The 12958-nt window shown below is 41.8% G+C and overlaps 1 protein-coding gene across 4 annotated transcripts in view; it reads left to right on the forward strand.

Moving 5' to 3' along the window:
* The window catches only part of rptor (regulatory associated protein of MTOR, complex 1), a 113174-nt gene that overhangs the window by 20734 nt on the left and 79482 nt on the right, over nt 1-12958 (forward strand). For all 4 annotated transcript variants that reach the window (XM_058073540.2, XM_078793126.1, XM_058073619.2 and 1 more), the window contains exon 5: nt 11820-11978. In XM_058073540.2, coding sequence (XP_057929523.2) covers nt 11820-11978 — 159 coding nt within the window. The remainder of the gene's footprint in view (nt 1-11819; nt 11979-12958) is intronic.

Genomic DNA, 12958 nt, shown 5'->3' on the forward strand with positions numbered 1-12958 from the left:
GTAGGTGGTTATAGCAATCCTTTTTTTAGGTAAGACGTAGTGAGAAGTTCCTTTGTGTAGTCCACCAAACCTAGAGTCATCCAGTGGCATGCAGTGCGGTGGACACTGCTCATTTGCCCGAATAGCATCCAATATGGCTGCACAAAATCTTGATTCACACTAACTTGTGATTGTAATTTCACAATATTTTATAGTAATATATTCACAGTAATCCTTGCTGTTTTTAACAAGCTGTATCACAAACCCTGGCATGCTGCATCAGTCGTGCTGCATCAATTCCCACAGGAATGCATGCAATCTTTTTTTGGGTTGCTGAGGGTCAAACGTCATCGTCAAATTTGCATAAATGGCACTGATGGATTTAAAAACAAGTCATACAGCAATCCCTCACTTATCGTGGTTAATTGGTTCCCGCCCCAATTGTGACAATTCAATTTCCAAGGACGATTGCCAAGTAGGATTATTTATTTCTTTATATTTTCACCCTCAGCCCACATTGTAATTGGAGGAAGTAGCTCTGACAATGGAGCCACAAGCGGGAACAAGGAAAAGAGTATTTGGATTGGTAAAATGAGCTTCTAAGCCCCAGCAGATGGTGAGAAGGTTCTCAAGCACTGCTGGCATTGCTTTTATTGCCATTTATGCAGTGGGAACTTGGTAACAAGTTTTTGATTTTGTTTTTTGTTTTAGATGCAAGCCGTCTTTCACATGACTTTTTTGCTTTGAACTGCAAGCTAAAAATTTGGGTACGGGCTGCTAGTTAATGGCAGGCATGATCATAGAAGATTTAGCAATGCTAGCGTGAGCAGGGACTAGCTAGTCACCTGGAAATAATATCATCAGCAAAACATACATTCATACTGTATGTTATATGATCTAATTTATGTTATTTGTAATGTATTGTGTAAAACTAACACAGGAACAACAGCACATTAAAACCACAAAAGGAATACAGACTCGCCAACCACCAGCATGAGCCTGGACTTTCAGTGTTACTGTTTTTCAGGGAGATTGTGTACTGAACAAAGATGCACATGAGCACTCAATAAGGTCATCAAATCACAGTATCAGCATTTGGAATCATGGTAAAAATACAGGCTAGTTATTGTGTGTAAATAAATGAATGGGAAACACTGTGGTCTGTCATTGACAGGATGGCCAACACTTCATCCTGTTCATGCGTTCCCAAGCAAGCAGGACTGTCAGTGCAGAGAAACAGCCCCCTCCAAACCTGTTAGCTGTTAGCCTATCACATTCTGATGTTTGATTCGGGGAGTTATTAAAGCATACTGTTGCTTTTAACAACAGATGTATGATATTGAATTATGTTTTCTCTGCTAAATAAATGACTAATGGGCAGTTTTGGAGCTTTGACACGCCTCCCCACCTCTTGGAGAGAGTTGTGTGCTACATATGAATCCATAATGTATTACCCGCATACCGACTGAGATGTATTGTGATCACAGCTTTGGGAATGTAAAGAGAGTCATTCTGAAGAGTGGAGTTCATAAAGCCAGTAAATCTGCATTCAAGCTTGTCTTGGCATTAGAGAGTTTGGAAAATGCTCTCACAACCACAAAGCTCAGCTGTGAAGAGTGTGACAGTGTTATTTTATTCCTTTTCACTGTCCCTCTGCATTATTAAACAGAAAGGAAAGTCTTTTCAGGATTAGAGGGTTTTTTTTAAACTGCCACAGGCACTGGACAATTGCTCATTATACAAGTCCTCTGTGCTCCACTACTCCGTTCCCTTCTTTCTCTGTATCAGGGTATCAGGGTATCAGGGTTCAGCCACTTTTTTCATGCCTTGCCAATGCTAGGATGCCCTTGTCATCCTATCATCTTTTATGCAGCCATTTCAGGTTTCATGCTGCTGTTGCAGCTTTCTCTATGAATTGCAGATGCAATGGAATGGCTTAACAGAATGATCATGTGACAATGACTGTGTTTACATGCACTAAACATAATGAATTATTGCAGAAATTGGCTTGAAAGCAGCTTTTGCTTTTTGAAACAAATCAATCAGCAAGTGTTACACATTTTAATGGTTGGATTAACACAATTAGACAATGTGATTGGAAAATAGGTTCCTTTGGGATGTATAGACTTCCATCAATCAGTCGTCAGAGCGGGCTTTCTTAGCATGCGGCAGTCTCCATGGAGTGCTAATAGTGCAACATGAAATTCCCAACAAGGAGATAAATACATGAACATACATGAACTCAGACAAGTCAGTATTTATTTTTAAAGTGTGTGGATAAAATGTTAATATTTAAAATGTCTACATATAGACGTGGGCATTTCCAAGTCATGTCATTTAAAATGGTGTCAGTCTCATTCTTTTTGCACCATTGCTGTTTGTATTCTCGTTCAAATATGCTGCTAAATATCCAGCCACTTAAACTGGAGCCTATCCCGGCTGAAGGCTGCAAAATGGAAAGGAAATCAGGAATATGAAATCAATGTTTTGGGTTTTGTTTCACCTGATCACCGAATCGAGATATTATTATCGTGAGCCATATATCACATGTTGACTCCACGAGGTACCGAGAGATTCCCAGCCCGAGTAGAAAAGTGGACTTCAGGTCATAGAGCAGCACCATAAAACAATGTACTTTTTTCCTACATATCGAACCACTGCAGGGGAACAGATGCGTTTTGTTATCTATATCGACAATGTGGCGTGAGTTTGTGTATCCGTAATGTGAATGAGAAAGATGAACGTTGCATGGCTGTGCGCCGCTCATTGAGTCGTCTGTTCACCCCTTACTATTTGTGGCAGAGGAGCAACAGCAAATTAGGAGGTGAGCTTAATGTCAGCCGACTGATGTCACATGACATCCACAAAGTGACATTTACGACGTGGGCAACACATGCCATCGACCCACTCTAGCTGGTGGATTGACGTAATGGGCAGCCCTGATGTATAGTGTACTGGAAAAGAGTACGACTTGACATTTGGCTAATGGTGTAGTCATAATTTGAATTTTGTCTCACTCCCCTCACATTATTTCACTCCACTCCTTTATTGCCCACCACATTTATGACTTCAACTGTTTTATTGATTATACTATGGAATGACTCCACATTAGGGTGCAAAATATGTGAATATCAATAAATGAGAAGTGGTCATTTATCATTATCCATTTTGTGTATGTAGAAATAGATTTTTTGAATAATTACCAAGAATCATGATTATAATCATCGTGACTAGAAAGAGCTCTGCCACGGTAAACAACACACCCATAAATCATCAAATTAAAATTACATTTGTAAATATACAGCGTCCACTCTTGTGGAAAGACTTTGGAGTGTGTCATAGAATAGCATAGAATTGTCTTTTTACGGTAGAGTGGAGATTCAGGGGGAGGTGAGAGGTTACGCCATGATTCAGTCATTCATCTTCTGTTTGTCCATATAGCGTGTATCTGATAATGTTACAGGGATCTGTGGAAGTTGTGAAGGTTTGTCATAAAAGGGTGTCAATGAGAGAACTGCTGAAACCCCCCCTGGTAGTGTTTGTTTAAGGCTCCATTCATCACATTTTTTCAAAGCTGTGCTATTTCCAGTTTACGTTACAGTAATTCCTCCCATCCCATAAGTCATTGTCCCCAGCCCTAATCTGTGACATCATCACCGGTTAACTGTGTAGTTCTTTGCCGACTAACACAGTTACACCGCAAGCGTGCATTGTTTCACAAACACAAGAGCAGACGGAGAGAATATCAGCAGATTTATCTGTTCTTTGTAACATGAATTTCCTCTTTAATGTTATTGCTCCAACAAAAGTAGGGAAACTTATGATTGAGATCTCCCCTGACTGCTTTTTGTTGACAATATGTTGAAAAGGGCTGAATGATTTTCGTGATTATTTGTGACAAATGCCGTTATTGCCACATGATTTATTTCAATTTGTCATGATAGTGTTTTTGCTATCAGCGACTTTGATTTAGATGTTACATTTGGCTATATATTCATTTTTAGTACTCTTTACTTTTCCACTTCTAATGATATATCCTTGCTTATTATTCCCGTTGTTTCTCTTTGTCATTAGTAACTGGAGGATCTTAATAATAAGTCTCGAGCGCATCTCTGAAACAGAGGACAAAAAGGCTGCATAGTCTCAACAGGAGGCTGGCAGGGATGGATTGATGACGTGTCTTCATTCCCTCTGCTCAGCCGACCTGTTGTGAACTGACTCAGCCAAGCTCTCGGGCCTCAGCAGGACTGCTGTCACTGGTGACCACAGGCTGCTCTTTATTAGACTTGATTGCGGCTTTCAGACACATTTGTTCCATAATTTCACCCCTTCTTTGGATGTGGTTGTTTAACCACTTTCCGTGTGTAAAAAACAAAAAAAAATGCACCAGCCCCTCTTCTGAGTAGCGATGTAGCTGGGGCCAATGACATCAAACCTTGTGCATGGAATAGCCAGGGAAACTGTTAAAACACTACTCATTGATGGGGGCCTTCCATTGTGAAACAGACCAAAGGAACATGGACTGTGCATCAACAATGCATCGACGTTGAGCCTTTTGAATTTTTTCATACAGTCATCTTTAAAGACCAAATATACTTTTTTCTTTCCACTGCGTGGGCCGCACCACACGCCACATTGGTGGTCACTGAACCAAATTACCACTGCGTAATTGTGTGCATATTTTTTTTTTTCAAAATCGAAATGTGATTAGGTCAGGACTCAAGCTCTGGCCCAGGACCAGGTGAATATGGCCAAAAAAAGATCTGAATATATATTTTTTCATATTGTCCAATTTTGATTATCATTCAAATAGTTTAATATTTTAAATTTGTCAGTATTAAAGCATCTGTACTAGAGATTAGTCAAAATTTGGTCGCCTATATCACATAGCAGTTGAAAAAAATCAAGGGTAAACCACATCATGAATAAATACTTAGCTGCCAAAATAGACTCTTACGTTGTTTGTACTAACTAAACTAAAACTGTGTAAATAGTCGTAGTGGTGTTGTGGAATGCCAGCTGTGTTTAGCAGTGGACCAAAGAGTGCCAACGTTGCACCACATTGGTAGCCTTTTTGTGTATCAAATAGCTTTCCTCCTCGGTGCTGTTTTTGTTTGGGCGCCTCTCTCCATCCATCCATCACCACTCTCTGGCAGTCGTGTGGAAAAACTCTTTCTGCGTATTTTAAGTTCCAGTGTGTAATCCTGTGCCAGCCGGATTTACTACGTGATTTATTTCACCACAATAGCAATTGAAGCTCATTTCTTATCAAATTGGTCAATTAAATTGATAAAACTGTTGCAGTTCTACTTCAGTGTGCAAGACAAGTATTTCAACCAGTTTTCCCTTTCCCATATTATTGTTATCAGGGTTTCTCCTTGGTTTATAGCTTTGGGGGTGCAGGTGGGAGATACACTGGGATATTATATTGTTTGGTGCGATCGCTCCTCTACAATAACATTTTGCTTGCACACTTGCACGCTCACAGTCAGTGTGTGTGTGACGGGGGCGGGGCTCCTAGCAATGTCTTACAATCGCTCCTCTGCAGTTGCATTTCCCAAATTTGTCAAAAGGATCCAAAATAAACAAGTCAAGATCAAGGTGTCACGGAGCCTAATAGGATGCTAACACCGGTTATCACTGGCTAGCTATATCCATCCATCCGAGGTGATGTTTTTGGACACAATATGTACGTTAGAGAGTTTTGTACGCCATATGTTCAGAGAGCCACGGCAGCAGGAGGGACGGACAAACAAACCAACCTGTCACAAATTGTTACAAACCTTTCTCATTTTGCATGGCATGAAGAATAAAGAACATGACACTTATTCCAAATGTAGTGTCCGATGTGTCGCACCTTTAGAAATAGTCACAGTACAAATGAGCATAGAAATCATTTATTACACTAACCAGCTGACACCCTGGTCCCCCGGAGTGTGAACTGGAAATGGGCCACCGGGGTGTGATTGGAAAGCGGCTGTGTGGTTGTCATTATCACCGAGCGCTAGTCCCCCCCCCACTTTCCTCTTTTCCGTCCACCTCTATTCCTCTTCAGGAATAGACTTCAGGCACCATTGACGTCACGTTGATGACTTTTCCACTTGCGTATTCCGGTGTGAGACATGCTTGGCTTGCACATCTGCCATATTGCACCGCAATCACCTTTTCACCGTGTTATTTGCCTTGTGCAAATGACAGTGTTAAATTGCTTTGTATGTTTTCATCCACACATTGTACATTCATTACATGTATGTTCAAAATAGTCCGTTTTTCACACTTACGCTCATGTGAAAACGTATTTACCCCCTTCCTGATTTGTCACACTTAAATGTTTTAGAAAATGCTGTTTTAAAATGAAACTACTACTCTACCTACACGGCCCTGTGTGAAAGAGTATTTGCCCCCTAAAGCTAATAACTGGTTGGGCCACCCTTAGCAGCAACAACTGCAATCAAGTGTTTGGAATAACATGCAGTGAGTCTCTTCCAGCGCTGTGGAGGAACTTTGGCCCACTCGTCTTTGCAGAGTTGTTGTCATTCGGCCACATTGGAGGCTTTTCCAGCATGAACTACCTTTTAAGGCCATGCCACAACATCTCAAAAGGATTCAACCATTCAGAGGTGGACTTGCTGCTGTGTTTTGGATCGTTGTCCTGCTGGACAACCCAAGTTGGGTTCAGCTTGAGGTCACCAACAGATGGCCGCACATTCTCCTTGAGGGTTGTTTGGTAGACAGCAGAATTCATGGTTCCATTTGTTTAGACCATCAAACTGCCACCACTGTATTTTGCTGTTGTTATTATGATCTTTTTCAGAAACCTTTACGCCAGATGTAATGGGACACACACCTTCCGAAAAGTTAAACTTTTGTCTTGTCCAACCACATGGTATTTTTCCAAAGGTCTTGGGGATCATCAAGATGTTTTCTGGCAAAATTAAGATGAGCCTTAATGTTCTTTTTGTTCAGCCATGGTTTTGGTCCTGGAACGCTACCTGCATGTTCAGTGTCTTTGTTCAGTGTCTTTGTTACGATGGAGTCACAAACACTGACTTTAATTGATGCACATGAGGTCTGCAGTTGTCTTTGTGACCTCTTGGATGAGTCCTCGCTGCGCTTTTGGGGTCATTTGGTTTGGCTGCTCATTCCTGGGAAGGTTCACGTTCAGGTTCATGTTTTTGCTCTCACTGTGGTTTGCTGGAGTCCCAAAGCCTTAGAAGTGGCTTTATAACGGTTTCCACTTGAACTCAGGTGTGATAACCCACAGTTGTGTTTTAACAGACCGGCACGGCGCCCCTTTTTCACACAGTAAGTTAGTTTTCTTTTCTCCCTTAACAATAAAAAGTTTCATTTTCAAAACGGCATTTTGTGTTTGGTTGTTTGTCAGTGACTAACCTTTACATTTCTTTGATGATCTGAAGCATTGAAGTGTGACGATTTGCACCACCGTATCTGTCAAGTTCCTGTTTCCCTCCACTCGGTTTCAATCATTGGCGAAATGCTGTGTCGCAGCGAAAATGGCAGGGGGTTATTTTGGTTATTTCAAATCTTAGTTGGAGCTGTGCGGAGTTCTCAAGAAGAGAATGCTACATGCCAATAGCTAACTGTTACCTGTAGAAGGAAGCTGGGCCTATGGACAACATAGCCTCTTACCTCCCAACCACGCCCCTCCGGGTCACACTGTCATTGCCCACATGGGCGTGGAAGTCTTCCAGTAGAACTTGGGAGTCCCCAGCAGGGGTGCTCTCCAGCGCTCCTGATAAACACCAGGAAGGCTACATGCTATGCACGAATTTAATGCAATTTAATGCTTAGTAATCATGCTAAGTGCTAACTTGTGCTATGTACTGTGTCCTCAGATGACTCGTTGTTGACCTCATTTGGAAAAGCTAATCAAGCTATTGGCCATAACAGCTCAATAGTTGCATTGCTTCCCTGACACACAAATTGAAGTGAATTGTAAACGATGATGCTCCTATTTTCTCTCTATTGATCCAATAGCGGCCAGTGATTTCATTGTTTTAACATTAGGCTTGTTATCATCCATTTTCCTGGCAATGCCAACCATGAAACTAGCCATGCTGGAAAATGATATGCATTGGGGAACTTCCAACCAGGAATTAATGGGCAATATTTGCCATTACAGTCATCACGAGACGACACAGACTTGTAATTTTAAATGCGACTTTGTATCGTTAGTTTGTTTTTCCCTTGTACAAACTACTGCCTCAGATGAGTAATATATGTGCAAATCAAGCCATAAATAACATGCACTGCATAACACTGCAAAAGATTAATTGTCCTGATCTTCACCTCTTAAATCAGGGGTGTCCAAACTTTCTCCACCGTAGACCACACACACAAAAATGAATGATGCAGAGGACACTTTGATACATTTTGTTTATTAAAGTGCCCATGTTACCAAAAAAGGAAGAACAAAATGAAGGTAGTCACTTAATAAAAGGTTCTTTTGTCGTATTGCTGTTATCCGCCAGTAAACAGCTATAAAATCCAAGTGAAATGAAGCTGTACCCTCGAGTGAGAACAAATGTGGATTTATTTCCCTGGTCCAGCCGTCGTCTGGGTTTTTGACTTTTGTTTTTGTGTTCCATCTGCGTCAGTGCTTGTTTGCGTCAGTCCCGATTTAGACGGAAGACTAAATGCAACAAGACTCGAGACAAAAGCTCTTGTAGTACACATTCAGTCCCAAACCTTCCTTTATCTGAGGTGCAGCATCAAAACTGTCCTCCAAATGTACCGAAATACAATACTGAAGAATCTGACGTGGCAAATGGCGTCTTTTGGAAGGTTTTACTCCGTCTGCTGAAGTATTCGAGCAAAAGCCTGCCAAGCGACCAGCAGGCATAATATCAAAAAATATGTCAACAACAGGAAATTATTCATTCATTCATTTTCTAACGCTTATCGTGAAGGGGTGGGGTGTGCGGGAGACTACCCCGGCTGTCTTGGGGCGAGAGGCGGGGTACACCCTGGACTGGTGGCCAGCCAAACCCACGCATGCACGGGGAGAACATGCAAACTCCACACAGAGATGGCCGAGGGGGGAATTGAACTCGGGTTTCCCAGCTGTGAGGCCTGCGTGCTAACCACGCCGTGCAGTCCAACAGGAAATCAACCAAAATTTATTCCATTCTACGTATTCCACAAGCTTTCAATAAAATGTCACTCCCTCCTCCTTTCACAGGGATTTTTGGTGCCAAAAAGTATTTTTAAATGGAGTCTCATACTCCTCATTCTCCTCATACTTTATGAGCTACTTGAATACTGTGTACCGCGTTGTTGTGAATTCAAATGAACAAGCGTACTAAAGCATCTAAATACAACTGATATAGCAACTTGTTGCCGGTGTAAACGCTTACTCGCCCCGACCACCCCCTCCTCTCCCCCACACACCCAGGTTCAGGTATTTTATACCTCCATCACTGCAGGGCTCGCTAACACCATTACGTTCTGTGCTACCACTTGATATTGCTAAAGTGGGTGCAGCATTCACACCCCCGTCTGTCCAAATGGAATTAGTCTGTGGGCTCTATTGTCAGGCTGCAATTTGAACCTATGTCTATGTGATCAACTAAAAGATTGCCATTGACTTGGTCTCTGTAGGAAGTGTGATGTAACGCAATGAGCAACCAATAATGGCCTTCTTCCCGTCAAGACTGCGACTCATAATTATTGAAATAACGCTGCATGCTGTTTTAATCTTGTGAAGCCTGGACTTTTTTTCTCCTGTCGGGGTCCCCTCAGAGAGTCCATCTTCTGCTTCAATTTGACCCCCGACCGTTCCAATGGATGGTTGTTTAGGAACCTAAGAAATCTCTCTCAAATTCAATATTTTTAGTTTTACAATTCCGTTATTTACCTTTTTTACTTTATTTCTCAATCCTACACGTCGGGAATCAAAACTGCTCTGTGCGTGTACCATTATGAACCATTATGTACCATTATGTTATCATACCAAATGCATGAGCAGTCAGTCGGAGATGCTGACTTTCTTTCTGCTTCCTGGAATGTGTTAGGAAGCTTAATTTGAAAAACGAAGGAGTGTTGATTGCGAAGATGCCAACATAATTTAGTGTAATGAAGGGAACTGACAACAATAGCGGGTGGTCTTCTGTGAATGGAATACAATAAAGGAAAGAAAAGCTGTGTTTTGGAGACCTATGAGTTCAACATAGGAACACAATGCCATGATTGGCCTGTTGGGTAAGCGGCTGGAGACGTGTGTGCTATCTGCCTGCAGTCTGTTTAATAACAAAAGCATGTTGAAGTCTTTGTCTTCTGTTGTTATTCATTTGTTCACTCCTTCAACAGTCTTATCATGCCGTGTTCCCTCCCACAATGTCGACGGGATTGTCAAAACAATCACCTTTCAAGCTCATATCTTGATTGCCTGTTCCATAAACCTGCTTACTGGTCTTACCACTGATGCGGTCAGTTATTGACATTTTGACTCGACTCGCCATAATGGGAAAATGTAAAGGGGCGTCTTGCAATGTCCAGTGCCTTCATCTTCACCAATTTAGTTTACAGTCTCTCCGGCTCCAGAGGTCCAAAGCAATTTTAGCAGTGAGATGAGGCCTTATCTAAACTATTAGAGAAACAAATGCTAAATTCACTCTGATAATGCAATGTCATTTCTTCACCAGCTGCATACAAACAAATGCAGCCATTGTACTAAAGGAGTCACGCTACACTGATTGTCCTCCAGCGAGCCTCGCCGTCCACAGTGGGTTGGCTCCTCTGCCCTGACTATACCCGCTGACGGGAGGAGCGGATCATGTTATTTACCTTTCTTTGTAACAAGCAGGAATGTACTTCCAAGTGGAGCAAGTGTGCCATACTTTTGACTTTTCATATTTCTATTATTTATTTTAGGATTTCTAGTCGACTGTTCAGCGTCATCTGAGTCGCTGTGGAGTCATCCGGGGCTTTTCTCCGGGTACTCCGGTTTCCTCCCACATTCCAAAAACATGCTAGGTTAATTGGCCACTCCAAATTGTCCATAGGTATGAATGTGAGTGTGAATGGTTGTTTGTCTATATGTGCCCTGTGATTGGCTGGCCACCAGTCCAGGGTGTACCCCGCCTCTCGCCCCAAGACAGCTGGGATAGGCTCCAGCACCCCCACCCCTTCACGATAAGCGGTAGAAAATGAATGAATTAATGAATAATTTCCTGTTGTTGACATATTTTTTGATATTATTATTCATTAGAAAATGAATGATGAATGAACATATGTTATACATATTTGTATCGGTTGACATCGGAATTGAGTTTGACAACATTGTCATATTGATTATCGGCAAAAAACAAATATCAGACTTAGTCACTTATTATTTCTCTAACGCGATATCATTAGTAGTAGTAGTAGTAGTAGTAGTAGTAGTACTATAGTGTATGTGTGGAATAGGTAAGGCACTAGCAAGAAGAAATTTCAAAAAGAAATGCTGAGGATATGTGCCGATATTCATTCAGTGTCCATATGCTTAATGACGTAATCTTTACCACGGCTGTGCTACCTGTGGGCTTCCTTTGGTGCATCTTCCGTTCATTTAAGCCCCACCTCTGTGGGGACCACTGGATCGGCACTGCATTATTCAACATGAGGAATAAGAAAGCGATCCATGCTTCTTTTGATGTTCCAGGTCATGTTAAGTGGTGAATGTATACCTAGCATGGTTCACTTGTACAGTGGAAGGGAATCCTTCTCACGCCTCACAAATTGTGTTGATTGAGCTGTTATTATGATATTGTGGCATATTAGAAATGCCTTAACATTATAATGGTACTAATAATGGCATTGTTCCTGTTTGTTTCTCACAGGCACGTTACAAACAAAGCCTGGACCCAACCGTGGATGAGGTGAAGAAGCTATGCACGTCACTGAGACGCAACGCCAAAGAGGAGCGGGTCCTCTTTCACTACAATGGACACGGGGTTCCACGGCCCACTGTCAATGGAGAAATTTGGGTTTTTAATAAGGTATAACACTCACACAAGCCGAATGGAAAATGTAATGATTGTGTTGATGGTCTCAGCAAAGTGGAAACAATATACTGGGTATAAAACCCATTCTTCCAGTAGAAATGTCTGCATTTGGAGTTTTTAGGAGGGGTACGGGTTTGCCATAATCACAGTTCGGTACGTTCCTCCTTTCTAAGATTGCTGTTCGGTACATTTTTGGAACCGTAACGGCAAAAAATGTAAAACAAACTGCTTGGCTTTTATGTAAACAACTGAAATGAATTTTAAAATAATGTATAAGCCCCACCCACTAACATCAGCTGCATATAAGCCATAAGATGGCATATTGTGGGGGAGACCAGGCAGGTCTTTAGACGATAGGAGCCAAGCATGAGCTGTGAAAAACTCACGACGTTGGAAATCGCAGGAGGTCCTTGCTGAGTGTAACCGTCTGACTCACGGTGTCATCTTAGAAAGAACACGGAACACAGCAACTAAACATGCAAAAGGTAGCACGTACCAATACGAGTTTTATACTTTATTAACTTTTTTCCATAATGCATGTTGTCCAGGTCTTTTGTGTTCTAAGTGACTCAGCAAATTTGTGTAACATCTAATAATTGATCAGAAATGGCACCTACGCCACACTTTGGACATCCCTGCGTTCCAGTATTTCATGTTAGGAAAGTGTAACAATGCAGTATTTGATGTATTTGATTGGGAAGGCCAAGCATTGCCAAACCAGGAGACCAACGATTGAAGAGGGTTTTCCAGCTGGAACAATGTGCACCCATCCAACATACATGAAGTAGCGGGGGTACCAAATTTCCCAACCAACATGAAGGCACCTTCACAGCTTACTTGGGTGCTTGTATAACAGATCTAATATTAAATGGCGACATGGAATATTGTGTTTCACCATTGCCTCCGGATCCCCAGCACCCTCAGTCTTTGTGTCCTGTTAGCTTCCTGTGTTTTTCTTCCGTCTTTTCCATAAG

Source organism: Doryrhamphus excisus, linkage group LG9 (genome assembly GCF_037039965.1).
Source record: "Doryrhamphus excisus strain RoL-2023G ecotype Guam linkage group LG9, RoL_Dexc_Guam_v1.1, whole genome shotgun sequence".
NCBI lineage: Eukaryota > Metazoa > Chordata > Actinopteri > Syngnathiformes > Syngnathidae > Doryrhamphus > Doryrhamphus excisus.